At 44.5% G+C, this 27,175-nt stretch overlaps 1 protein-coding gene across 3 annotated transcripts in view; it reads right to left on the reverse strand.

Annotated features, from left to right (window-relative positions):
- Positions 1-4,023: 4,023 nt before the first annotated feature.
- LOC147622312 (syntaxin-132-like) overlaps positions 4,024-27,175 on the reverse strand; it is a 58,313-nt gene continuing 35,161 nt past the window's right edge. For all 3 annotated transcript variants that reach the window (XM_086823416.1, XM_086823414.1, XM_086823415.1), the window contains 6 exons: positions 24,849-24,909; positions 7,758-7,783; positions 7,442-7,600; positions 5,017-5,082; positions 4,673-4,923; positions 4,024-4,585 (listed from right to left, as the gene is read on the reverse strand). In XM_086823416.1, the coding sequence (XP_086679542.1) occupies positions 4,753-4,923; positions 5,017-5,082; positions 7,442-7,600; positions 7,758-7,783; positions 24,849-24,909 (483 nt within the window). In that variant the 3' untranslated portion in view covers positions 4,024-4,585; positions 4,673-4,752. The remainder of the gene's footprint in view (positions 4,586-4,672; positions 4,924-5,016; positions 5,083-7,441; positions 7,601-7,757; positions 7,784-24,848; positions 24,910-27,175) is intronic.

Raw genomic sequence — 27,175 nt, forward strand, 5'->3', positions numbered from 1 at the left:
TTCGGTGCGAGAATGAGTGGGTCTTTTGTTTATATGGCATAGTAATTCCAATAAAATAGGATGTCTAACACATGCCAAGCTTGTGGAGAGCATGTGGAGAAGTGTGGAAGTATTCACAATAGACTAAGGAGACTTTTGACATGTGTACTTAAGGGACCTTTATGTGGGCTCAACATTGGTTTGAGCTTATCTTCTAAGTATTAATAGAGAAGAGTTCTTCTAGAAGTCCTACGTGGAGTAAAGATACATTTGACGTGGAGTCCTGTGTGGGCTCAAGATGGGTTTGAGCTTATCGAGACATGCGTGTTGCTCAAAAGAGAGCAACAATGTTGATGCGCGACGATCAAAGTTGCATGGCGATTGCCAAAAATCCAATGATTCATGCTCGCACGAAGCATATTGAAATACATTATCATATTATGTGCATGAGTATATTGTGGATGGAGAGGTGGAACTGCCCACCAACGATAGAGATATTTCACAAAGGCTCTAGAAGAGATTTTCTAGAGCGCCATCTTCATCAACTTGACATTGGACCGATTGAGAAGGGGTGTTGGAAAAGCATTTGCTCAATGCTCCACCTTCTATTATTTCTGCGGCGGGTGATGAATGTGCACTACTTTGTAAGGACCCCTTTATGAGAAGTAACCATTGTGGTGATCACCCAAACACCTAACAGTTCCCAGTTAGACATTGGATGGTGGCCAAGTGTGGCCAGATGGTTAGGAGACGGCTTATGTAGACTTGGTACTCTGCCAAGTAGGATGTATACTTGTACGAACTATGTGACCACAATAGTGAGTGCCCAACAGCAAACCAAGGACACATTGTTCTCAATTGTGGTGCCTGTTTGAGAATTCAAACAGCTTAGGATGGCCATGAGAGTTGTAGTCTATATGGTCCCACTAGAATGATATGTTCGATTGGACCGTGAGAGTTATCATCTAATATGGCCCCACTAGAATGAGATGGTGGATTGGTCATTTTGCACAAGTCATGGGTTATACCTCTTTAAGCAAAATGTCATGCTACACCACCCCCAACCGTCACAATTTTTGGATCACTAGCTTGGCATTCTCCTTCAAGCCAATGTGATGCTCTATTGCATCTACTCCTCTAATCTATGTATAGCCAGAAATAAACAAATTGAGATACTTACAAATTGGGTTACTTGTTTAGCATCTCCAAGAACCCCTTCCTCTCTGTGGGCTCCAAGTCATCTGCCAACATAACCTTCACCTTCAACTCATCCTATGCTTCGGCTGCTATAGCGTCCCTATTCACTTATGGTCTAAGTGTCACACCCATCGCCTCCATATATGAGTCTTCAATATCACTACTAGTCTCAAACCCCTCTTCTGAATACAAATACTTTTCATTTTCTTTATACCAACCACTCAAAATTATTTTGGGTAAAATTTGTGTCATTACTCCATGCTTGCTTTAGAGATTATGCACTAGAACTATATTTTATTGAGAAAATAATTTTTACACAAGTCTAAAAAATAGCCACTCGAATATTCATGGTCAAAGGCTTTTACTAAGACTTATGTACGCATCCATAAACATGGAGCTTATCCAAAGAAGCTAATGCTTATATGAATACTTTTTCATGAGGTTTTGATGGTAACTTGGAAAACTTGTATGAGAAGCTGGTGACTTTTGGCAACTCGTCTTCAATGGCTTTATGATGATTTGGCTCCAAATATCTTGTTTCACATGAAGGATTCCAAGGATTTCTGTGTAATATTATGTATTCGGTGCGAGAATGAGTGGGTCTTTTGTTTATATGGCATAGTAATTCCAATAAAATAGGATGTCTAACACATGCCAAGCTTGTGGAGAGCATGTGGAGAAGTGGGGAAGTATTCACAATAGACTAAGGAGACTTTTGACATGTGTACTTAAGGGACCTTTATGTGTGCTCAACATTGGTTTGAGCTTATCTTCTAAGTATTAATAGAGAAGAGTTCTTCTAGAAGTCCTACGTGGAGTAAAGATACATTTGACGTGGAGTCCTGTGTGGGCTCAAGATGGGTTTGAGCTTATCGAGACATGCGTGTTGCTCAAAAGAGAGCAACAATGTTGATGCGCGACGATCAAAGTTGCATGGCGATTGCCAAAAATCCAATGATTTATGCTCGCACGAAGCATATTGAAATACATTATCATATTATGTGCATGAGTTATTGTGGATGGAGAGGTGGAACTGCCCAACGATAGAGATATTTCACAAAGGCTCTAGAAGAGATTTTCTAGAGCGCCATCTTCATCAACTTGACATTGGACCGATTGAGAAGGGGTGTTGGAAAAGCATTTGCTCAATGCTCCACCCTTGTATTATTTCTGCGCGGCGGGTGATGAATGTGCACTACTTTGTAAGGACCCCTTTATGAGAAGTAACCATTGTGGTAGACATTGGATGGTGGCCAAGTGTGGCCAGATGGTTAGGAGACGGCTTATGTAGACTTGGTACTCTACCAAGTAGGATGTATACTTGTACGAACTATGTGACCACAATAGTGAGTGCCCAGCAGCAAACCAAGGACACATTGTTCTCAATTGTGGTGCCTGTTTAAGAATTCAAACAGCTTAGGATGGCCATGAGAGTTGTAGTCTATATGGTCCCACTAGAATGATATGTTCGATTGGACCGTGAGAGTTATCATCTAATATGGTCCCACTAGAATGAGATGGTGGATTGGTCATTTTGCACAAGTCATGGGTTGGCCGCCTACATCCATGCCAACCTTGGATAGGCTAGCTTGGCAGCTTTAGTTCATCATTGAGTTCATCATGTTCAAGCACCCTTGTAAGCAAGACATCCTCCGTCTAGAGTCTATATGGGTCGCCATCAAAGCTCCTTAGCTGGAACACATGGATGGGTGGACTTCATCAATTAATAATCAAGTTTTGCAAGCAATAATATTGTTTACTCTCCACTTCTTTCTACAATCTAGTGCTTTGTACTGTCGACTCAACTTCCCCTAGTGTGTATTCTTACAAAAAGCATCTACAAGAGCAATGAACCAGCTGAGGCAGGCAATACTTAGTTAACCACAAAATCTCTCGAGACTAGATCCAGTCTCCTCAAACTCCAATAAATAAGTTTCTTCTTAATGCTCATAAGTACTATTGCAAATTGTTGATATATTGTTGTGCAAGCAATATATCAACCCCAACTTGACACCCCAAATATTTGGCAATGTTGCCGCTATCAATCAAGTAAACTTTAGATCTACACCCCAATTAACTCTTTGGGAGCCACTAATCCAAAAGTGAACTAACTTACACCAATTAATGAGCGCCAATACAAAAAACTCCTCCAAAGCAAACCGAAAGGGATATAAACATGTGTGGGGTCTTTAGGAACATAACAGTATCATCAACAAGCTCAGAGTCCAAAAGCTCATCCTCATTGAGCAAGGGTAGACTCAAACTAGAAACTCCAACAATAGAGTGAGGAAAAAAGCTCTTAGTGTCGACAACAATGAGATATAACAAGGGCCTAAGGTGCATCCTTGTTGTACAGAGCGAAAGATCTAGAAGCCATCACCTCTACAACCATACGTGAGCACACTATTGTGAGCATCCTGATACAAGCATGAAACACCTCTGGTCCAATTCTAAGAAAATCCCACACATCTAAGAGTTCCTTAAAGGAAATCCCAATCAACTCTATTGTAAGTCTTCTCAAAGATAGCAATTATATGGCTAGGGGCTGGTTGCTTTCCTTAGCCCATTCAACCGCCTCTCAAAAAGAGAAGATGCAAGTGCCAAACATGTTCAGATGGACAACCAACACATATGGGCCATTTGCACTTTTTGAGATTTTTATGGGTAGAAAACCTCAAAAACAAATCCTCGGTTGGTATCAAAATAATAATCATGTAAAGACAAATCCAACTATGTAGATTAATTGCGTATTAAATTTGAAAACACATTGCCCCCCATTTTATTAAGTGTAACTAAACCGCCGCCTCTACCCTAGATTCATCTTGTCAAGATGCTTGATTGCAGCTCTCATCCACATATACAGTATTGATTGTTATGAATAATGTAGAGTATCCACTTGTTAGTTATGCAATGAGTGGGATGGAAGGTCCTCCCCCATTGTCACACGCTGGTCTTTTTAAGAGTAGATTGATGGAAACCTTCTTGCTTTGAAGACAATGGGAGGCATTGGGAATAATGGAGGACCTTGGTGTCCTTGTCACATGAGGTCTGATGGTACCACATGTGGAAGGCTTATGTAAGAACATAATGATATACTTGTCTCCATTGATAGAGAATCTCAGGGGTGCTTCTGGTTCTGCGTTTACTACAAAACACTTTCCATTTCCGTTTTGTTATGAACAAATGGCAATGGGGTGCTAGGACTTCAAAAGCACCCCGGCCCATGTTCTCCAACAGGCATCCTTCTTATCTCTACCTATTGATGTTTGTTTATAGGCCATTGGAAAGAGATCTTGTATACAATGATGTACTGGCTTGATTTGTAAACATTGTGTGTGTGATCTCATTTGTTAGAGGTTCTATGCTTAGCAGCTTTGAAGTCCTGATATCATCAAGAAGCTTTGGACCCCTGAAACAGTAAACACCTGTCTTAATTACTGCTTTAGTACGCATTCCAAACCATAACAATAGCCTTCTATAATAATAAAAGACCAACCGGAGCATCAGTGTAACCCCGCATCTCTCCCAGGAGGCCTCCACAAAAAAGAGAGATCAACCCAACATGTGAAAGGTGACTCAAGCTTGCTTATTCTTCCATGGCTGTAAAACTGGAATTACAATCACACAAATCACTAGTAGTAGAAGTATGATGGCAATGATCACCCATTTCCGCTTATTCCTCTGAAGAGATTTGGCTTTTTCTAAAACTGTAGTCCCTGCCTCAGCATGTTCAGCAGCTTTGGCCACCTGAAGCATCAAAAAATATTCTCTAGGATAGTAATGAGCACAACAATCTCAAAATCTATTACGAGTGCTTCAAAAGAAGAGCGTGATGCTAACCTGAGCTTCAATATTGTCCAGCATCTCCCCTTGGGCCTCGACAAGCACTGCCATGTCTAAGAATATCTGGTCAAGAAGATCAATGGCTTAGTTACAATAAAATTATACTCATAGACTTACCTATGCACGACTCTTGTTGAAGTCATAATGACTTAGAAATTCGAATATCTGCCTCTAGGCCTGTCGATTAACATTGAAAACTTTGCTTGGAAATTTTCCCTTGAGGACACATTATAAAGAAAGTCAAGATCTGAGACAATCTACTGCTGTCTTGTAGACTTTCAAAAAGGCTTTAACACGTTGGCACATTCTAGATTGCTTCATTGCCATTCAATATTACATAGTCGGATGTCAAATGAGGTTCGTGGCATATAATGGTAAAACAAGGGTGCCTACTATCATCTGTCCTCTTAGGTGCTGGAAAACATTGCTCAGGTAGGCAAAACACGTGCTTGTTAACCCAGAATCCAGATCCTCATCACCTTTCTTGTTTTGGCAGACAACACTGTCCTGGTGTCATCCTCACTAAAGTGGCCTCAAAGGCACCTAGATGCTCTATCAACTTGTGTGTAGAAAGGAATTTTATGATTAATCTAAGTCAAATCAAGGATTCAACTTTCTTGAGTCCTCACATGTAGGAACAGTAGGTACTACAGATAGAGAGCCTGTAGAGAGAAGAGTTCCTTTCTGGTCCACAATTTACCATGCAAGAGCTGCAATTGTCCATTACCTACGACATAGATGTTTGGAGACAAGATGCACAGAAACATGATGTTGAAAGCCACCACCAGGAGCTCTCCTGACAGCACATCGGAATTAAACAATAGCTGGGCCTTGTAGATCACACAAGCAAACCCCATACAGAGCACTATTCAGCTGCAACCTTTAGAGCCCTTTTCCCAGAAACATCCAGGGATATTAAAGCCAAATGCCCCAGACTATGGACTAGTCAACCCCTATCTGTCAGAATCACTTGACAGCACCGTGTCCCACCATTTAGAAGGTCCAGGAGGAGATCCTCTAGAAGTGTTTTTGTACTCCACGATATCATCTTTGATACTTTTGTTAGCCATGCCATTGGGCATTTGCAACAGTAGTAAAAATTGTTTCCAGAGCTTGTTGCATTATAACATCACTTCATGGTGCATTATTTGATCTCATAGAGGCCTTGTATTGAGGCTTTTTCCTCGCTGCAGCTTCCACAATTGGGGACACTAAATATCACATGCACTCACAGGACCACATGCATACAATCAGAATTAAGATATAGCTTTCGATGCAGCCCTCCTTAAGGGCATACACACATTCTAAGCCCGTTAAATATGCAATATAAACAAGCTGGGACGATGATTGCTCCAACTGCTTTAGCGGTACTTCCAAAGTTTAAACTATTGGAAATCACTGGCTAGCTCTATGTCGTAAGGCCCCCTTTATGCAGAGAAGCCATTTTGTGTATGAGTAGCATGGATGCCCAGCCCGATTTCCACACCGGGGATGGCCCATATGTGGCTAGATGGTTAAGAGACGGCTTAGGTAGGTTTGGCATCACGCCAAATAGGCTACATGCTAGTGCGGGCTGACATACCCATGTCACACTACACCAAGGGTAGAGGGAGATCTTCTTGAGACACATGCTCCTTGTCCGAACGGGTATTTAAACGACCTGAATGGGTTTGGAAGTTGTGCCTAGACCATAGGTCTCTTGCTTAGTCTAATATTCCCCAGGTCAGGTGATATGGTTGGTTGGGTCTAGTTGGACCCAACGTAGAGTGGCTGACTAGGCTGACCTATCATATTACTGCCCTTGAGCGGTGCATAAACACGTTTGGTAGCTTCCAACACATTCAGATCATCAGTTTTGAGATCTACCTTCTTTGCAATGTGTGTTCTTTCATAGTGCATACATACTCCATCTCAGTGTCTTCCCAGATCGCCACCTAAGCTCCCTAACTGGAGCACACGGATAGGAAGCAATTGCCATCAATTGTAATCTTGGTGTGAAACAATAATTCTGGTTATTCTCCATCATTCTATCTTGCTGTATCTTGTTCTTTGTGAAGATCCTACTGTTTGTGTTAAGCACAAGTTCTTACACAAACATGCCACGCCATGATGCCCAATATAATCTCCAAGTCTGTGTCCCGTTTGCAATGAGGAGGTACAAACAATGCATCGGGAAACTGCTTTATATCATTGACAGAAAGAGTTAGGAGCTGAATGCTAGCCTTGTGAGCCAAAAGCGAGAGTTTGTTAATAGCTTCAACAGTAATGAGAGCATTTTATGTATTTGACTATTTCCAGGGTACCTGGTATTCTTATGATACCAGGATTAGATGTTTGTAAGTGATTAATATTTCGACCTCTACTACGTAAGCTCACTCATTAAGAAGGCAACTAGTGTGGTTATTAACAGCAGACAGTCAACCTGGTGCAGCTCAAGTAACTTCTGCTCAAGATCCTTCACCGCTTCATGCCGCTCCTGAATCTCTGCCAAGGTGGTCATTATCTGTCTACAGCCTTGACCTTGGATTGCCTTTTCAAAAATTTTATCACTATCTCCTGTCTCCATTAGATTCTCAACAAGCTGGAAAATTCACAACACACAAACGCACTCTGCAGAACTTAGAGATCAGCCAAAAGACTCCAGAACTATTCTTTTACTTCTTGATTGTTGGCGCGAGGGTTATCAGATTTAGATGTAAAATAATGAGACAGTGGACCAGGGAGTCAAGAAGCCCAACCTCAGCATCCGGTTTCTGTCCTGTCACTGCAAACCAGAAAAATGTGAAGCAGTTAAAAAACTGTCTCAGAAGCCAACCAAAAAAAAAGATTTTCATAATTCCACAATATACATACGTACTCGCATGCACACAAGCCCACGTGCACACACACTTTTTTTTGGGGTAAAAAGCTATGTTCTATTGCTTCACTAAACAAAGAAAGAAGCCCTCAAAAGTGAGGCAAACTTCTTGAAGAACACACACAAGGTGAAAAACAGTGAAAACCCAAAGCCAACTGGCCATCATCGATTTGATGCAGATGGATGCGGTCAAACAAAGACTCACGCAAGGATTGACGAAAGTAGTGATAGTGTGCAATTCTTACGGAATGAAAAATTCCACAAAGCCCAATATCTAGTCTAGATTAGAAAGGGCCGTGCATGATCCAATCTAGAAGGCCACCTGCCAAAAAGCCAAAAAAATCTAGAGAAGAAATACCCTGGAAATCTGAGTTTAAGAGCATGTGAAATTTGTCGAAGGAAACTTTTGGTCTCTGGACAAGACCAAGGAAGATGCATCACTATTTCCTTTATGCAACGACAAGAAATTCACCAACTAGGAGAAACCCCAACAAGCATTGCCATAAAAATAATATAGCTTTGAGTGGCAATTTACTATGCTAGATTTTTTTCAGGTTTTGTTTCCACCAATGAGTTGTCTTAGTGAGGAGCCAAATCTTATTAACTCGATGAACAAACCAAGGCACAAGAATAATCAACCTGTAGATCAAAGCAACCGAAACCTGAGAGAAAGAGAAACTAGGATAAGGTCTAGGATCTGCCCTATGGAGAATCCAATCCTCTATCCTTTCACCGTCTGGAACAATTGTAAGAGGAGTAAAAGGCTGCAATTGTTCCTGTAACATGCACCATAAAGGTCTGTAGTGCATACGCAACTGCCAAAGGCTTTGAGCTCGAGGAAAGGACATAACATTTCCTTCAGCATCAACATCATCTTGGCAAACCCGAATGCCTTTTGTAGAAAGAAAGTAAGCTCGTTGTGGGGAATGGAGAGCCATAGGAGCATGGAATGCATGGCTCCAAAAGACACTTTCTTGTCTCAAGGTATTGCTAGTCTCAGGAGGTCTACCCAGCCACTAAATATATTGCAGAACAAACTTCAAGTCTGCAAGGAGACGAGACACATAAGGGCATCCAGAATTCTTACCCTCCACAGCCAAATAAAAGTTCCCAATGAGTTAACTGCCATTTGCCAAATACATCTAAAAGTAGAGAGCTGCAATCATAAGCATTCAGGGTTGTTCCTGCGCGAGAAAAGTCAAAAGCAAAGTGGCTTTGCATGCCAAAAGATGATAATGGATATTCAAAATGTTAACCCCTCCACGCATTTTAGGCGAGCATATGAACTCATACTTAAGGAGACACAAGGCCTTCTTGTAATGAGAATTTTGCCAAAAGATCACAATGCTTTTGTCATAACACAAGAGATTTGGGTTTTAGACCATGCTAGAATAGGGAGAAAAAACTGAATATAGGCCATCAAAATCCATTGAACTATTCTCAATCTGACATACAGTGGCCAAGTAGAGAGTTTCCAATATTCCAACTTAATCGCAATTTTTTGCAGCACCCAGTTTGTAGCATCACAAAGTGAAAGATTCCATCCCACAAGATATCCCAAATGTCCGACATGTTGTGTAGGCGATATGATTTGCCTAGGCCATAGAATGCAGTGCCAGTGAGCTTCGCTAAGAGGCAACAGTTTTGATTTTTAAAAATTGATAAAAAGACGTACTGCCATTCCAAACATATGCAAGGCGTTCGTGAGACATTGCAGATCCGATTGTATATTCTCACGAAAGAAGAAAGAGTCGTCAATATATGCCTAAGCAACCAAATGCCGACCACCAGGCTGACGAAGCCCATGTAATCTACCAGCCCCAATGAGCTTATCATATATGTCAAGAAGGGATGAGTAGCTAAAGCAAGGCACTGAGAGGACAGCCTTGTCGAACAGATCTACCCAAAACCCATAGAGAGGATAAGCCTTTTCCCAAAATGCATCTGGCAGTGCTATCTCAATACAGCCTATCACCATTTGTCCACCAAACTTGTCCACCCGTACTTCTCATTATGTGTATATATTGGACTGGTGTCCATGGCTGTTATGCAGGACATTGATGTTGATACTGTGGATTTGGCTTTTCGATGGGGCTTGTGCCTATGTATACATGCCCAGAAATGCTTAGAGGATTGTTCCATTGGATCTGGTACCTTGTGTAGTTGCCTAAAACACATCTATTTTGGTATAGTCTCATGAACAAGGATTGTCCATATCAATGTTTTGTGTACATCTTTTCCAGCATTCTCACGTTTCTTTGTGCTTGAGGTTGTGTGTGTGTGTGTGTGTGTGTGTGTGTGTGCAAGCTAGTATATTGTCAGGAGATCTCTCAGAATCATGGACTTTGCATCGTTCAGTTAGGCAGGGATGCCCTTTAAGTGCTCTTTTGTATGCTATAGCAACGCATCCCATGCTTCTTTATATAGATCATTTGGTTGATACTGGCAGTCTTCATGGATTGGACATTCAGAATAGACGTCAGTTGGTTGCTCAGGCATATGCTGACGATTCTTTTTTTCTTCCTCACAACACACATAAGGATCTCTCTACTTTGATGCAGGCTCTTTCTTTGTTTGCCCTTGCGGCTGGCCTAGAAATCAATTTTTAGAAATCTAAATTGTTGCCTCTGTATTCAAAACAGTGGCATAATTTGCTATGGCCAGGAGAAATAGTTCACTCCACTCATTTGATTCGGCATTTGCGATATCCTTAGGGATGGTCAGTCACTCGCTGTCAACAAACAGATTGGGTCTTGGCAAAGCTCAAGAAAAAGTTGGAATACTGGAAACTTGCAACATGGCCATTGCATGTTCGTTTACGGATTCTCCAATCCATCTTGGTTGCCTATATTCAGTTCTACCTTCCTCTCATCAGGTTTTCTAAGGGGGAGCTGAAATTATTTATGTCCACCATCTTTGAGATATTCTGGAGGTCGAAGCAGGGGAAAAAGAGTGTACGTTTGCTTTCGGCAAATCGTTTGTGCACCCCTAAAATGCATGGAGGCTTAAATATCCTTAATTTACAGGTGCCCACAGAGGTAAACTGATGCTTCAATTTTTGGAAGGCACTCAGCCTTGGACAGCGATGATCCGTCATTTGTTACTTCATCTGACGACTTCGGCTTTTGGCCATTGGCAACCTACTCATTGGGATTTTATTCTTGGTTACATTACTGGCAAAATTAAGGGCTGTCCTCTCATTTCTGGCTTACTTGCTGATTGGAAGCTTGTCCTTTCAAATTTAAAATGGAAGGGTCGCGGCTCCTTACAAGGCAACTCTCTCCGCGCTGAGAGCATCCACTGGTCCAAAGCATTTTTAGTTTCCCTGGCGGTGCAAGAACCCCGGCGTTCATATTTTCTCCACTCAAAGGGTGTTACCTCTGTGGGAGATGTCATCCATCCTGATGGCTCCCCTCTTTCTTTTCCACAGGCTGCTGCACATTATGGCTTGGGACCTCATTATCGTCGTCTTTGGCGTGATATAATTCAGATGCTTCAGCCTTTTTTGCCGATTCCACTGTTGGAAATTCGAGATCGCCTGCTGCAGGATTGGACTATCTCCTCTTTTGATTCTTCATGCCATCCCTTGAGGCTATCCCTTGCTGGTCTGTATAAACATTTGTTGCCATTGCCTTGGGTTTCTGAACGGGCAAATCTCTTCTGGCATATGCATCGGTCATCTTGGTGGTGGAAAAGACGATTGCGATCTCTTTGGCAGTCAAAGCTTCCTCTTCGACAACAGCTCTTTTTATGGCGCGTTCTTTTGGCTGTTATTCCCTCAGGACAGTTTCTGGCACGCAGACATATATCCTCATCCACTTGCCATAGATGCTCTGCTTCCAGGGAGACAGTCATTCATATTTTTTGGAGCTTTCCTTCTTCTCGTCAGTTTTTTCTTCCTCTCATCCAGCTTCTGCGGGCTAGATTTCCAAATATGATATTTGGAAAGTTTTTCTGGCTATTTGGTCTTCATTTGCCCAGACCAGAGTTCTCTCTTTTCTTCTCATGGGTGCGCTACTGGGCTTTATGGACACTAAGGAAAGTCCGCAACCATGCAGTTTTCGGTGATACGGTTTTTTCTGCTTTTTCTTTTTTTCGATACTCCCTGCATCAATCTTTCTTCGATTGCATGCAGGTTGACCAAATAGATCATGATGTATATATGTCTTATATTGACATCTTCAGTTGATGTACTTTGGGACTATCTACTTTGGATAGTCAACTTGTAAATCTAATATACTTATGATTCCACTAAAAAAAAAAAGTGTGTGCAAGCTAGCTTCCCTCCTACCCAATATTGGTATCAGAGTCCGGTTAGGGTTAGGGTCAGGGTTAGGGTTTACCCACGTGCTGCCCTTCAGCCTTGTGCTTCAGCCTATTGCACACTTTACACGCCACACTCTCTCTCTTATTAAAAAAAAACAGTCGTATTTTCTCTCCCCTACTGCTGGCAACTTATACTGCCCTTACCTCCTACAACAGTCCGTTCGTACACTGCTCACGACTTGCTACTGTACACCGCCGCTGTGCACCGCTGCCATCGCCGCCGGTCAGATCCAGATCTACCGTCGCCGCCGCTTGTCAGCTCTGTGCGCAGCGCCGCCGTCGCTGTTTGCCACTTCAGATCTGCGTTCGCCGCCCTGTCCTGCACCGCCTGTACAGTTCTGCGCCGCCTGCACTGCGTGGCTATGCATCGTACGTGTCGACGCCCATCGCCCCTACATCGCCGTCGCCTGTCTGCTCTGCATCGATTGTACCTGCATCGTACGCGTTGCCGCCCGCCGTACGACTGTACCTACGCCCTATACCGCCTCCAAATCTGTCAGATCTGTGTGCCGCCTCACAACTCGATGGTACCTGCATCTCAGATCTGCCCAAAGTAACTCCAAATCTCAAATCTGCAAGGTTTGAGGGATTGACAAATTTCTGACCTAAAATTGCACATTTTGCCTATTGAAATTTGGGGCTTTTCACCATTGAGCCTGCAATTGCAACATTGGCACACATTGGCATTGATTTCAACAGATTTGGTACATAATTGCACTAGAAATTTGGGGATTTTGCAAAAATCGACACTATTTGTAGGCAATTTTGGGTATTACAGGCACATTTGGTTAGCATTGGGGCATTTCCCCCAATTTTTTGGGTATTACAAGCACATTTACTTGGCATTGGGGCATTTGCCCCAATTTTTGGGCATTACAACATTTGGTACAGGTGACAATCGCATAAGCAGATTTACAGGTGTCGACTGATCGTGTTTTTCACGGCACATGTATACATTTGTGGTTTGCTGCAATATATGTATGCCATTGTGGACACTCTGACAGATTTGCATCATCGTGCAGTACACTTGCAGATTTGGGACATGCATATGTATTTCAATCCATTGATTATCCTGCTATTTATCTCCCGCATTTTAATGGTTTTGCTGGGCATTGCCTACTCATGGTGACTTGTGACAGATTTGTTGTGTTATCATGGCCAACAGTAATAATGACCTCTTTGGAATGCTGTCTCAAGAGGACAAGCTCAATGGGGATAACTAACCTATGTGGGCTTATATGATGCGTCATGTTTTGGTTGCCAAGAATGTATGGTTGTATGTGGATGGCACTGAGGAGCGTCCTCTTGCACTTGAAGTAATTCCCGCTCACCCTCGTGCAGGTCCACCTCCTTGTCTTCCTCCTACTTTGCAGCAGTGTACTTAGGATGCTAGGGATGCTCAGGCCCATGCATTGATTGCTCTCTCGTGCCGCAGGCATATCATTCCGCACATTCATTCCTGCACCACTGCAAAGGGTGCTTGGGATACCTTGGCGGCGTTGTATTCAGGTCGCAATGAGGCTTGTGTGGCTTACCTTCGGGGCAATCTTGAGACTAACCGCATGCTTGAAGGTGACTCTATCGATCAGTACCTTACGCATGTGAAAGACCTACGAGAGCACCTCATTAACATTGATGAGGTCTTGACAGATGGCTATCTTGTTCAGATAGTTTTGCGTAATTTGGCTGACTCTTATCAGACATTTGGCGCACCACTTTGTGGTTGTTGGCTGGCAATGCACCTAATGCCGTCACTTTTGACAACCTTGTGACTCTCTTGCTCAATGAAGAGCAATCTCGTTCCAACAGGAACAACATGATGTCTGCTGAGTCAGTTCTCCCATTTTCAGCTTTTCCCATTGCTAAATTTTTACTTTTATCAGCCCTACCATTGCTGATCCATTGATGAGTTTCACTCTTGCAACTTACATTGCATGTCTCACATTTGGAAGGCTCGATGCACTAAGGCCATGGAGGGCACTTTGGTTTATGATACATAGTGCATTTACAGGATCTGGTGTGATATTATCCACACGCTCATGGCCACTTGGGCTGGGATTCAAGGATCCTGGAGCGTTGCATGGCCACTTCATGAGAGAGTGAGATCATGGCATCTTTTTCACTACCACTCATATGGGACCTTGCTCGCAGCACAAGGCACCAAATTGGTTCAGATTTCCCCTCCTACTTGATCTCTAATCTCCCTCTTAACCACATTGACTAACATTACTCCAAACGCACGACAACACTTTCAAGCCATAATTTGTGTATTGCACAAAGCGCTTCATGTAAATGATTATGGAAAATCTCTGAGCCTACGACATGTGTAATGCCGAAAGATAGTCAAAACCGAGCTTATAATTTCTGTAATGCCAGTAGTATATTCTTAGACTAGGAAATTAGCCTAGACTAGTTTTTGGGCCCCCCAACATTACTTGGGCGGCTGGGCATTGTAAATATGAGTCTTGTATAAGACACTTTGACTAATGAGAGAAAACATAATCCCATTCTCACAATTGAGTTTGAGTCTTTCTTGCTCTTGTGATTGATGCTTGCCTTTATGCTTTTTTCTCTTTGTTGCATGCTTGCTTGAGGATTGTGTGGGTGACTGATAGTGTGATGATGCTAGTTCTCTTCTCCCTCTCTCCTCCTCTTTTTTTTTCGGGAAGAAGATCCTTCTATTAGTTAATGAAAAAACAGCCACAAAGAACTAGATACAACCACGAAGGGCTAACTACAACCACAAAGGGTTAAAAGCAAATTTGCCTCTTTTAAGGGCGAAAAGCAAATGATCCAAAGGGGAGGAGACACTTCTCCTCCAACTGGATCCAAAGGGGAGGAGACACTTCTCCTCCAACTGGCCGCTCTGTGAGGAGAAGGCTATCTATCTCATACAGGGGGAGGGGGAGGGGGAGGGGGAGGGGGACGGAACAACCACACAGGTGGTCTGTAATGCCAAATGGGGTCACCGCCTCTAGTTGTGAGGCCACGCCTCTAAAGCCTCAAGAAAGCTTCCCGCCGCCGCATGCGGTCAGAACCTCCTTGCAACTTCCCCCACTGACCGCGGAGGGTGTGAATGATATCAAGCCATATGCTCCTAATGGTCTCAGCCGACGAAGTGTGGGTACCCTTGATGGCCTCGCTGCATCTAGCACGCCAAATGTGCCAGGCTGCTATGCAACTGCCAAATCTACCATCTCTGGCATGAGTCTAGTCGCTAATCACCTGTAGGTGGGGCTGTGACTGGTACTGCTACAAAACGATGGTGAGAGACCTGAAGGGCTAGCCCTTGTTGGGGTAAAGACATTATGCCCACCCTTATAGTGTGTACTAGCCCATAAGTTTTATAGTACACAGTACACTTAGTACTTTTAATGTACTAAGTGCACTATGTGTACTAGAGCAAATATACATGTGTGATAGGGGAGTCACACACTCATACTGTGAGTTGACTTATCCCCACATGTCTCTCTCTCTCTCTCTTCTTCTTCTCTATGTATGTATCCCACATGAAACCCTAACTCTCTCCCTTCAACTGGTATCAGAGCACGGTGTGCCGCGTGCGCGCGTTTGCGCTTGCGGGTGTGCGGAGTCGTCTTCATCACGAAGAAGATGCTCGGCTATGGAGCCTTGAGCTTGGCACGAGCAGAGGAGAGCTTGCTGTCGTGTTGGGCGCTGCAAGACAGTGATATGGAGTGGTTGTAGCGCTGGCCACTAGGCAAAGGCGGCGGCAACAAACTAGGGCTGGCCACAAGGCGTAGCAACGCACACCACAGGGCACCGGCAGTTTGAGGAGTTTTGCGCGTAGCTGGAGGAGTCGGGCGCCGTGCGGGAGAGGCTCCGTTCCATCGTCGCTGACCTTGATAGCGCAACTCGCCTCATGTAGGCTCCGCGGCTCCACTTGGCGAGCCACCCTCAAGCCCGTCGCCTTCCCCCGGACTCGCTGGGGCAGCGCTCGCAGCAGGAGAAGCGGCCATTTTTTATCAAAAAATTGGGGCACGTTTACGTGTCCCCATGGAGGTCCCGTCGCCCACTACCTTGCCTGCACCTATGGCCGCTGTGCCCACCATCGCCAGCTGTGACTGTTGCTGCCTCCTGTGGCTCTTGCAGCAACCCACCTGTGCCCTGTTGCACTAACTGTAGAAGCCTGACCAGCAAGCAACACGAATACAGCATCAGCACGAGTCAGCACAACAGCAGCAGCAGCAGCAGCACGAGTCAGCACAGCAGCAACAGCATCCGTACCTGCAAATCGCAAGAAATCAGAAATTTGTACGAGGTATTTGCTTCAATTTTGGGATTTGCATGTCCATTATCTTCAATTGAGCAGGTACAGGTCCAAATTGCTCAGATTTTGAGCAAAATTGGCAACATTGGGTGACATTGGTCACATTCCGGGTCAATTTGCAGGAAATTGGTGTCAAAATTTGGGGCTTTTGATGTAATTGTGCCATTGGGCATTCATACATGCTATATGATGTGAGCAATCTCACATTCGGGGCAAAATTGCAGGAAATTGGAGTGCAAATCAAAGGGCTTTTGTGCCAATTGGGTTGATTTGCATGCAAGCACTGGCATTTGATGCTTTGGGCAATGTGTTGATGCCTGTCAAGCACTCAATGTGCCAGTAAATCAAGGGGCTTTTATGTATTGGATGTATATGTGGCCAGGGGAAAGCATTGTGAAGACTTTGGATGCCTTCATGTGCATTAATGTACCATTCATGATCAGAAATTGATCTTGAATCAAGGGGCTTTTCAAGATTTTGTGCTTGTTGAGCTTGGCAAAGCAGCAGGGAAGACTTTTATGCCTTGAACCCTCAGTAATCCACTTGCAGTCAAGGAGCTTTTGCTCAATTTCTGTCCGGAACTGTTGTATGCAGTGGTAGGGACTGTCAAGGTCTGATTTTCACTCATTTGGACAGCCAGGAGAGCATTTATTGCCACTGTACTTGCCGGTACAGATTTGGTACAACTTTGTACAAGTTTTGGCATGGCTGTACATTGATTTGAGTGAGGAAAAGGCTCATTTTCAGCTGTTGTACTTGCCGGTACAGATTTGGTACATCATTGGTGAGCACTTAGTACTGTTGTACAGAACTTTGGAAGGGGACAGAGCACATTTAAGGTGCTGTCATAAATCTGTAGCAACCAGATTTTGGTGATTTTATCACATTCAGTGGGAGGAGAGTTGCATTCGTGCTTCCGTAGTGGGAGATAAACTTTGGGAGAACAACTGTGAGCACTTTGTGTGCTTTTGGTGCAGTGTTTGCACATCTTGCAGGGAGTCAGGCATTGACAAAGGTTGCATATTGCTATGGCAACCACAGGTGAGAGCTTTTCATTGCTTCACATCAAGAAGCTTGAAGGCTCACATAATTATGACGTTTGGCAAACCTAGTGCTATAATGTGTTGCTCCAGAAGAAGCAGCACAAGCCCATCAAAGAAAGGGGTGTAATGCCCGCTTCTCTTACTGCTGAAGAATGGGAAGATATGGATGAGCTAGCAAGATCCACCATCATGTTGTCTGTGTCAGACACATTACTTTTCAGCATACGTGAAGAGAAGACAGCTTGGGGAATGTGGCAAAGATTGCAGGACTTGTATGCCCAGCAAAGTGCCTCAAGCAAAGTGTATTGGTTGAAGAAACTCATAGGTCTTCAAATGAAGGAAGGGGCGTCTATGACAGCCCATCTAAATGAGTTTAATGGTGTTGTCAGCCAGGTCATCAATCAAAAGTTGGCAATGGACGATGAGTTCAAAGCCACCTTTCTCTTATGCACTTTGCCAGAGAGTTGGGACACATTCAGGACAGCCACTAGCAATTCAAATGCTATGCTGTCATATGCAGATGTGGAGGGTGCTCTTCTTCAAGAGGAGATGAACAGGAAGAACAACTCTATTGGAAAGTCCAATGCAATAAATGCACGTGGGAGATCCTAGCAAAGGGGTAAAAGCCAAGAACGGGGAAGGAGCAAGTCCCGCTCCAAAAAGGACTTGGAATGCCATTATTGTGGCAAGAAGGGACATTTCAAAAAGCAATGCTACAAATGGAAGAATGATCAAAAGGAAAAGGTTAAAGGAAAAGACAAAGACAAAGATGAAGCCAAAGATGCAAAGCCAAAGGACAAAAGTGGAGTCAAGATTGAAGAAGTCAATGTGTCACATGCAGGTGACAGTGATTCAGGTGCCTCCTTTCATGTCACAAGTTGCAGAGACTTGTTTGTCAGGTATACTCCTGGCAATGAAGGAGTAGTTTATTTGGGTGACAACCATGCATGCCAGATTCTTGGCAGAGGTGATGTGAGGCTTGTGTTTTCAGATGGCTCACAGCTTATGCTCCATGATGTCAGGCATGTGCCTGAGATCAAGAAGAACCTGCTTTCTACTGGACAGCTTGATGATGCTGATTATGTTACCACATTTGGTCATGGAAAGTGGAAGATTAGTAAGGGCTCACTGGTTGTTGCCAGAGGCTCTAAGGTGGACACTCTTTACTTCATGCATGCTAATGTTTGTCACCATGCTAATGTAAATGCAACCGAGCTGCCGGAAATCTCTATGTGGCATAGCCGGTTGGGACACATGAGTGTCAAAGGAATGGAGCAATTGTCTCGTTATGGTTACTTGCCTTCTCTAAAGTTTTCAAGTTTTCAGTTTTGTGAGCATTGTATATATGGCAGGCAACTCCAGTGCCCCCACAAGAAAGCTCTTGGACAGAAAGATGCTCAGTTAGAGCTTGTGCATACAAATGTATGTGAGATGCCTCAGCTTTCTTTGGGAGGGGCAAAATATTGTCTTTTATTGATGATGCCACACGCAAGGTGTGGGTTTATCCTCTTCGTTTGAAGAGTGATACATTCTCAGTGTTTGAGAAGTTTGTTGCTCATGTTGAGAATCAAAGTGGCAAAACACTGAAGGCTTTGTGTTCCGACAATGGTGGAGAGTATATTTCCAAACAGTTTCAGGACTTTTGTGATGCTAAAGGCATCAAGAGGGAGCTCTCTACTCCTTATGATCCTCCACAAAACGGGACAGCAGAGATGATGAACAGGACCATTCAGGAGAAGGTCCGTTCTATGTTGTCACATGCCGCGTTACCTCATGGTTTTTGGGCTGAAGCTGTTATGACAGCCGTTCATCTTATAAACGGGTCACCTAACACGAGGCTTGGTGGGAAAGTGCCAGAGGAAGTATGGACAGGGAAGCCTCCGTCCTACAAGCACTTGAGAGTGTTTGGTTGCGTTGCGTACGTGCACATACGCAGGGAAATACGCACCAAACTTGATCCTAAGTCTCACAAATGCATATTCCTAGGATATGGTGACAGAGGTGAAATGGGGTATAGACTTTGGGATCCAGTGAATAGAAAGATAATACGCAGCAATGATGTCATTTTTTATGAAACATGCATGTATAAGGAGCCTGCAAGGCAACAGGAGCCTGGCAGAGTCATCTTTGATGATGATGGACATCATGGACAACAACCAAGGGCTGTAAATCAGCCATTACAGCAACAAAACCAGCCCTTAAATGGTGCTAGAAATGGTCCAAATGGACAGCCAGAGATGGCAGAAGATATCCCTATGGATATCCCACAGTTAGAGGAGATACCGGGCATGATCTTTCAACCTTATGGCATGGAACAGGAGCCACCAATAGGTGATATGCAGGCTGGACAGCAACCTGCAAATGATGGTCATTGGGTACGGAGGTCCACAAGACCCTCCAGACCCCCTAACAGGTTTGTTCCAGGGGTTGACTACTTGATGCTCACTGACTGTGGGGAGCCCTCTTGTTATAAGGAGGCTTTAAAGAGGGCAGACAAGGCTCTTTGGGAGCGTGTAATGAAGTCAGAGATGGATTCTCTGAACAAAAATGGAACATGGAAGTTGGTGCATTTGCCTACAGGCAAGAAGGTTTTGCCATGCAAGTGGGTTTACAGGCTCAAAGTTGCACCTGATGCAAAGCCAAGTTAGTGGCTAAGGGCTTCAAGCAGGAATATGGTGTGGACTTTGATGAGATCTTCTCTCCAGTGGTCAAAATGACCACACTTAGAGCTGTATTAGCTTTGGTTGCTCATGATGATCTGGATTTGATTCAGATGGATGTGAAGACTGCTTTTCTTCACGGTGATCTCCATGAGGAGATATATATGCAACAGCCAGAGGGTTATGCAGTGAATGGAAAGGAGAAGCTTGTATGCAAGCTGAAAAAGAGTCTTTATGGGCTCAAACAGGCACCAAGGGAATGGTATCATAAATTTGATACATTCATGAAATCCCAGGATTTCAGGAGGAGTGACATAGATCACTGCTTATACACCAAGAAAGCTTTGGATGGCAGTCTATTGATCCTCATCTTGTATGTTGATGATATGTTGATTGCCGGGAAATCTCGTAAAGAGATGGATGCCTTGAAGAAGAGGCTGCAGCAGACCTTTGATATGAAGGATTTGGGTAATGCAAATCACATTTTGGGTATGCGGATACTTCGGGACAGAAATTAGTATGTGTTGTATTTGTCTCAGACGGAATACATTGGCAAAGTTTTGTAGAGGTTCAATATGGATGGGGGGAAGAAGACTAGTACTCCTTTGCCTCCATATGTGAAACTCAGTGCTATGGACAGCCCATAGTCGGATAGTGACAGGGCTGATATGGCCAAGATTTTGTATGCTTCAGCTTGTGGCAGTCTCATGTATGCCATGGTTGCTACCAGGCCGGACATTGCATTTGCAGTGGGAGTGGTTTCCAGATACATGGCCAACCCTGGCAAGAAGCATTGGGAAGCAGTGAAAGGTGTCATGAGATACCTGAAGGGCACACAGGATATGTGCATCTGCTTTGGCAAACAAGATGCATTAGTGCATGGTTACACGGATTCGGATTATGCCGGTCATCCAGATAACCGGAAGTCTACTACCAGTTATGTGTTTACATTCACAGGAGGTGCTGTGTCGTGGATATCTAGGATGCAGAAGTGCACTGCCTTATCTACTACAGAGGCCGAGTATATTGCAGCCACAAAGGCTTGCAAGGAGGCATTATGGCTATCTCGGTTAGTGGTTGATTTGGGTTATACAGGGGATATTCCATTGTTGCATTGTGACAGTCAAAGTGCCATCCAGTTGGCAAAGAACCCTGTCTTTCATGCAAAGACGAAGCATGTGGATGTGAAGTATCACTTCATCAGAGAGGTGATAGAGAACAAGCAAATTCAGCTTATCAATATTCATACGGATGACAACCCGGCTGATCTGTTGACAAAGAGTTTGCCTCCAGAGCGGTTTGCTCATTGCAGACACTTGATGGGCATTGGATGAGGCCAGTTTCAGCCTTGATATGGCCTTGTATATTATCATGTACATGCTGATTTTTCTTTTCCTTCATTTAAGGGCACTTTGCCTGAACACCAGTGAGGCGCTCTCCGCGGAGTCCAGTGAAAGCACAGGACCATATAGATTGGACCACACTAGTGGTCGTACTGCTTCAAGCTTCTACATCGAAATTCGACTTCGAGCCTATTTGTTTGGTACTGTTTTCATATGTACATGGACATTATCTGGTTCTTGGAACCCATGGAGCATTGTATTTATTAAATACTCCCAATAAATATATCATATATTGAGGGGGGGGTCGGCCCGTTCCGGCCCCAGTGCTGGTGTCCATCTTTCCATTTCATTTCATTTAAATTTCAAGTTGTTTTAAGTTGTCCATTTCAAATTTGTGGTTTTAAAGTTGTGCTATTAAGCGTGTGGGTGTCCAACGGAGTCTTTCCCACTTGACGGGATCGGTTTCATTGGTATCACAGGGGCCCCCAAGACTCGGAGTGCAGGCTGAAATCCAAGCCAATAGGAAATCCTTCCAAGGCTCGCCATCGGGAAGGAGTCCTCTAACAATCAGCTTGCCCAGTAGGGCATGGCTCCAGATAGCAGGGTCGATGAGGCCTAGGCCACCACTACGACGTGGCTGAATGATCACTCTCCATGCCACCTTGGCCTTGGCTGGCCTCCCATCACTGTCGGCCCATAAGAAGTTCCGGATCAATCGCTGTACCTGGCCAATACATGCCCGAGAAAAGGCCCAGCACAAAGTGATATACCACATGGTAGGCTAGAAGTACCTGGTTCGCCACCACCACTCTGCCTACTAGGGAGAGCCTCGCCAAGCTCCAATATAAAAGCTTCTCCCGAATGCTCAGAAGAAGCGGGGCGAGCTGCTGCTCAAGAGAGATATCAATGCCAACCTGGCAACCAAGATAACGAACTGGAGTGCCCCTCGAGGTCCACTGGAAAGCCTCAACTGGTTGCCAAGTCGAGGCGAGTGTTGAGCCTACCCAAAAAAAACAAAACTTGTGCCAGTTGATCTGTGCTCCTGATGCCTGGCAAAAAATCTCGATCGCCTCCGTGAATCTCTGCAAATTCCCCACATCTCCTACAAGGAAAGCTGCTATGTCGTCTGTAAACTTTGAGTCCAGCAGCTCCTGCGCACGGAGGGGAAGACACAATCCCTGAAGCATGGTCTCCCGGGCAGAGATAAAACTACTCATGGCCTCGGCAACGAAGAGGAAGAGGTACGGTGCCAGAGGACAGCCATGTCTAACCGAGCGGGAAAGGGGGAATTTGTCGTCTCACAGGCTCCTTGAATGAGAACCTGGCTGTGTGAGAATGAGTAAAGTCCTGAGACTCCACAAATCCACTCCATGGGGAATCCCATCTTGCTCATTGTGCCCTCCAGATACCGCATCCTGGCCGAAGCTGTCGCATCCCAAAAGGTAAAGATGTTGTCCAAAATACTCCGATCCTAAACAAAGCCAGTTTGAGTGTCGTGGATCAAGTCTGGAAGAAAAGGCTAAAGTCTCTTGCTCATGGCCTTGGCCAAGATCTTATAGGCTGTCCCTAGAAGAGTGATGGGTCTCCACTGCCGGATCTCCTATCTGTCACCACCCTCCTTGGGAATCAAATGAATCAAGCCCTCTCAGAGCCTCTCTGGCATGGCCCCTGTGATCATAATCTCATTGAAGGTAGCTCAAAGGCCACCTTCCATAAGGTCCCAATGACGAAGAAAGAAGGAGACAGGATGCATCGCATCTAAGGCCCGCAACTTGGGCGCCGCTGAGGGTGGGGACTCTTATCACCTCTCCAAGGGTGCTCCTGAGCACTAGAAGAATCGGTAAGTACGCCTTGGCACCACACTGAGGTTGGGGACTCTTTTCACCTCTCCAAGGGTACTGCTGAGCACTGCAAGAATCAGAAAGTACTCCTTGGGGAGCCCTCAGAAGCTTACTATGACCGGGAAACCTGCTACCCCCGCCAAGGTATTCAACTCAAGAGAGAAACCATGGTGCCAACGGGCCAAGAAAACCTGCACCTCCCGAACAAGAATCAAGCATCATACAAGGACAGCTAGTGTACCCTTTGCCTAGGAACAGGATGTCGGTTATCCAACCCTGGTTGCCTACCAAGGCTTTTCAAAGGTCAATAAGCTGCTCTCTCACCGGCAGCTGCCGACAAGCTTGCAAATAACCATATAGGCCTCCACCTTAGTGAACCAAGGAGATGAGGAGCTGAAGGTCCGCATCAGATAATAAGCACTAGGGGGGCTGCATCAGTTGGGGATGACACAGCGGCTGCCATGGAGTCCTCTTGAGGGAAAAGAACCACATGCAGCTTAGCAGTGCTGAGAAAACACAACCTACGAACTGCTCCACAAAGAAAAAGGATGGCAAGTGATGAACGCCCTACGCGATGAATCATGAGCTTTGGGGGGGGGGGGGGGGGGGGGGGGGTTGTTGTAGAGGGGGGATATACAGCAGGAAAAGCAAAAAGGCACGGATGGGGGTGCAAGGTAAGGGGCACACAAAGAGGCGGGCACAGCAGGGTGCGAGGCAAGGGGGAGAACGTAGGGGGGTTGCACACACGCTCGCTGGCAGGCTAGAATCTCTAAATCTGGGGCTGATGATCTCGGGGTGACCAGGGTCTGACGGGACGAGGACATCTAGCCCTGTGGAGTGTGCGTGCCTGATCTGATGTGACTCCCATGGGCCTGCTCTGCGAGGGGGCACTGTGGTATAAGCTCACTGTATCCCCTGTGGTGGGCTCTAGCGCCTCCGTATCCACCTCTCTAGGCTGGAAAAAACTGGTGATGGTAAGCTGAGAGAGAGAGAGAGAGGAAAGAACCCGCGGGGGGGCCGCGGGGGTGGGGGGGCAAAAATCGGCCCATGAAATTAAAAATAGAACACAATGACTAGAAGTACTGATGCATAAGGCATCTCCAAAATCCTAGTAGAAAAAGTCAAACCAAATAAGAAATCGCAGGATCGCTAGAGTCTCCAGTAAGATGAGGGAATCTATCATCCATCAAAGACTGACAGGATTACATAGTTCTCTAACAATTTCCTTTAGAGACCCAATGAGATCTGTACTGGTGCACATGTCTGGCTCTGATTATAGTGGGTTTCTTATGGGACTACAAATCTAAAGATTCTATCAGATTGTGCTAGTACAGCAAGAGTGCAACTAATCATGCTGAATGGCACATACAAAATGGAACCAAAAACCATACACATCAAAGCCTATGTGTAGATGTAGTGACAAAAGCTTAAGGCTGAGTATTAGAGAGAAGATACAAGGTAGGAGGGAGACCTGTAAAAATTCTTCTTTCCACCACCACTCTATATTCATCTTGGAACTTTTGCCTTAAGTTCTTTTCATTCCTCGTCACATTGTTGCAAATTCATAGTAAAAACTCAGTCAGTTGAAGCAGTTCCATTTTTAAAATTTCTTGTGAAAGATTATTTCTACAATTTTTGCGATAGGTTTACTTGACAAGTAGAAATTAGAAGCTATTTCAAGTTGAAGCTTGGGTAATCTTTTGAAGCATGGATAAATCTATGAAAGTTTGTGGCTACATCCAGTGGTCCATGTAAAATCGAGGCCCAGCCACCTTGTCCTTCAAAGGAATCATAGACGCAAGGAGGCATAGGGGTTCAACCTCTCTTTAAAAGTAGTGGTGAGTGCACATGGAAAAAATGAAAGCCCACTTCATAAAGGTATAACAGACATCAACATTTTTGCTATAAAAAAATGATTGTAAGGGACCCTTTAAACACCTTTTCTGCCCTACTTTTGAAGGTGTCTGCCTAGTGACCACCTTGTCCAGGTCAGATACATTTTTCTCACAAATCTGCTTGTGACTCAGCAAATGTGGTGGGCCTATGGCACTCATATCTGCGGATGGTGTGAAGAGAAAATGAAGCATACACCTCAATTCAAAAAATAATATTTTTTTGTGCAAGCATGGTATTGCAACCAGGTGCCCGAGACCACCATGTGGTACATTACCCCCTGCTGGGCCTTCTCCAAATTATTGCTAGGCCACACTGAGAGACTTAATTGTAACTTCCTTTGGAGTCAAGCAGCCTGGGCTAAGGCGTCCTGTAGTGTCATCATCCAGCCTCCCCAGGCCTTCTCCAAATCATGCATTGGCCATGTCAAGACTCATTTGTAACTTCCTTTGGGCATGACGAGATGGGGCGAGCAGCCCCGGCCAAGGTGTTCTGAGTGTCATCAAGTTTTTCCTTGCAAGCATGGTGCACATGCATGCCTTAAAATGGATGCACATGGCCCTTACTCTTTGCTGCAGCCGCCTTTTCAGCAGGGTTTGGGGCAACTATGGCCAGACTGGACAGTGTTTTGGCCACCGAAAAATGTGAAAACCAAGCACCAAGAACCAGCCAGGTGTGTACGGGAGTATGACTTTTTATGCAGTAATGTAGCTGTCCAGCTGGCCGACCAGCATTGAGCCAGACGACGACTCCTCTGGATGCATATAAAAGAGGAGGTCAAAGCATCATTTGTAACTATTTGGCCCTCCTAGCTCTTTTTTCACATAATGGAACTTATGCCCGGACACATGGACAGATTGATGAAAGCATGGAAACCGGGTTCATGAAGTTGGCACAGGAAAAAGCACCAGTTTTGGTCAAAAGCAAGGAAAAGCAAAAAAGTCAAACTGAGTTGACCGCGAGCCAAGGGCACCATTGGAAAGAGGAGACTGAGCTGGACCAAAAAGCTAAAAGCCACTTTTTCAAAAAGCAGCTCCATGGCTGAAAAGCAAGGCCCTAAAGTTAGAAAAGCAATTTTATAAAAGCGAGTGATATTTTATTATAAAGTGGAAAGCAAAGGGAAAAAGGCAAAAGCAAAAGCTTGGTTAAGCTTTGGGCAAAAAGCAGAGCCCTCTTCAAGTATAAAAAGGCTTGAACCTATCTTGTAGTATCATGAAGGAGATTGTGGAGTGTGTGTGTGGGCATCATTATGATCATGGAGAGCTTCTTCTTCGCCATCAACACCTTCTCCAACTTGCTTTTCAGATGTACGGTCAGCCCTAGACTTGTATGGGCATACGAACGCATGTATGGAGTTGTGCAGACATGTGCGGAGCTATACGGACTGAAAATTTTAGAAACCCTAAAAACTGCTTTTTGGAGGTTTTTATCGCCCGAAAACCATTAAAACAGGTCTAATATCAGTTTTCTTGCCATAAAGAGCTTTTCCATGGTTTTCTTCATTGACAAGTCATTGACAAGGCTATAAGAGTTGTGGAGATTACTCATGGGATGAGTGAGTGATTCTTGGACTTGGATCTGGATTTGGACTTGGACTTGGATCTAGATTTGGACTTGATCATTGGATTGGAACTAGAACTTGGACTTGATCATTGGATTGGAACTAGAACTTGGACCTGGACTTGGAAGTTGGATTGGACCTTGGACTTGGATTGGAACTAGGACTTGGATTTGGATTTGGATTTGAATAATGAATCTGGTACTAGCCCGGTGAGAGATACTTGTGGGTCATCCCCATGGTGTGCTCAGCATTAGAGATCTCGTGCCTCGACATCGACATCGTGTTACATGCACTGAGATTGATCATGATAACACACAACAGGGCCTTCTTTATACCTTTGTGTG

Source organism: Cibotium barometz, chromosome 29 (assembly GCF_041138505.1).
Source record: "Cibotium barometz isolate CiBa-2024 chromosome 29, ASM4113850v1, whole genome shotgun sequence".
NCBI lineage: Eukaryota > Viridiplantae > Streptophyta > Polypodiopsida > Cyatheales > Cibotiaceae > Cibotium > Cibotium barometz.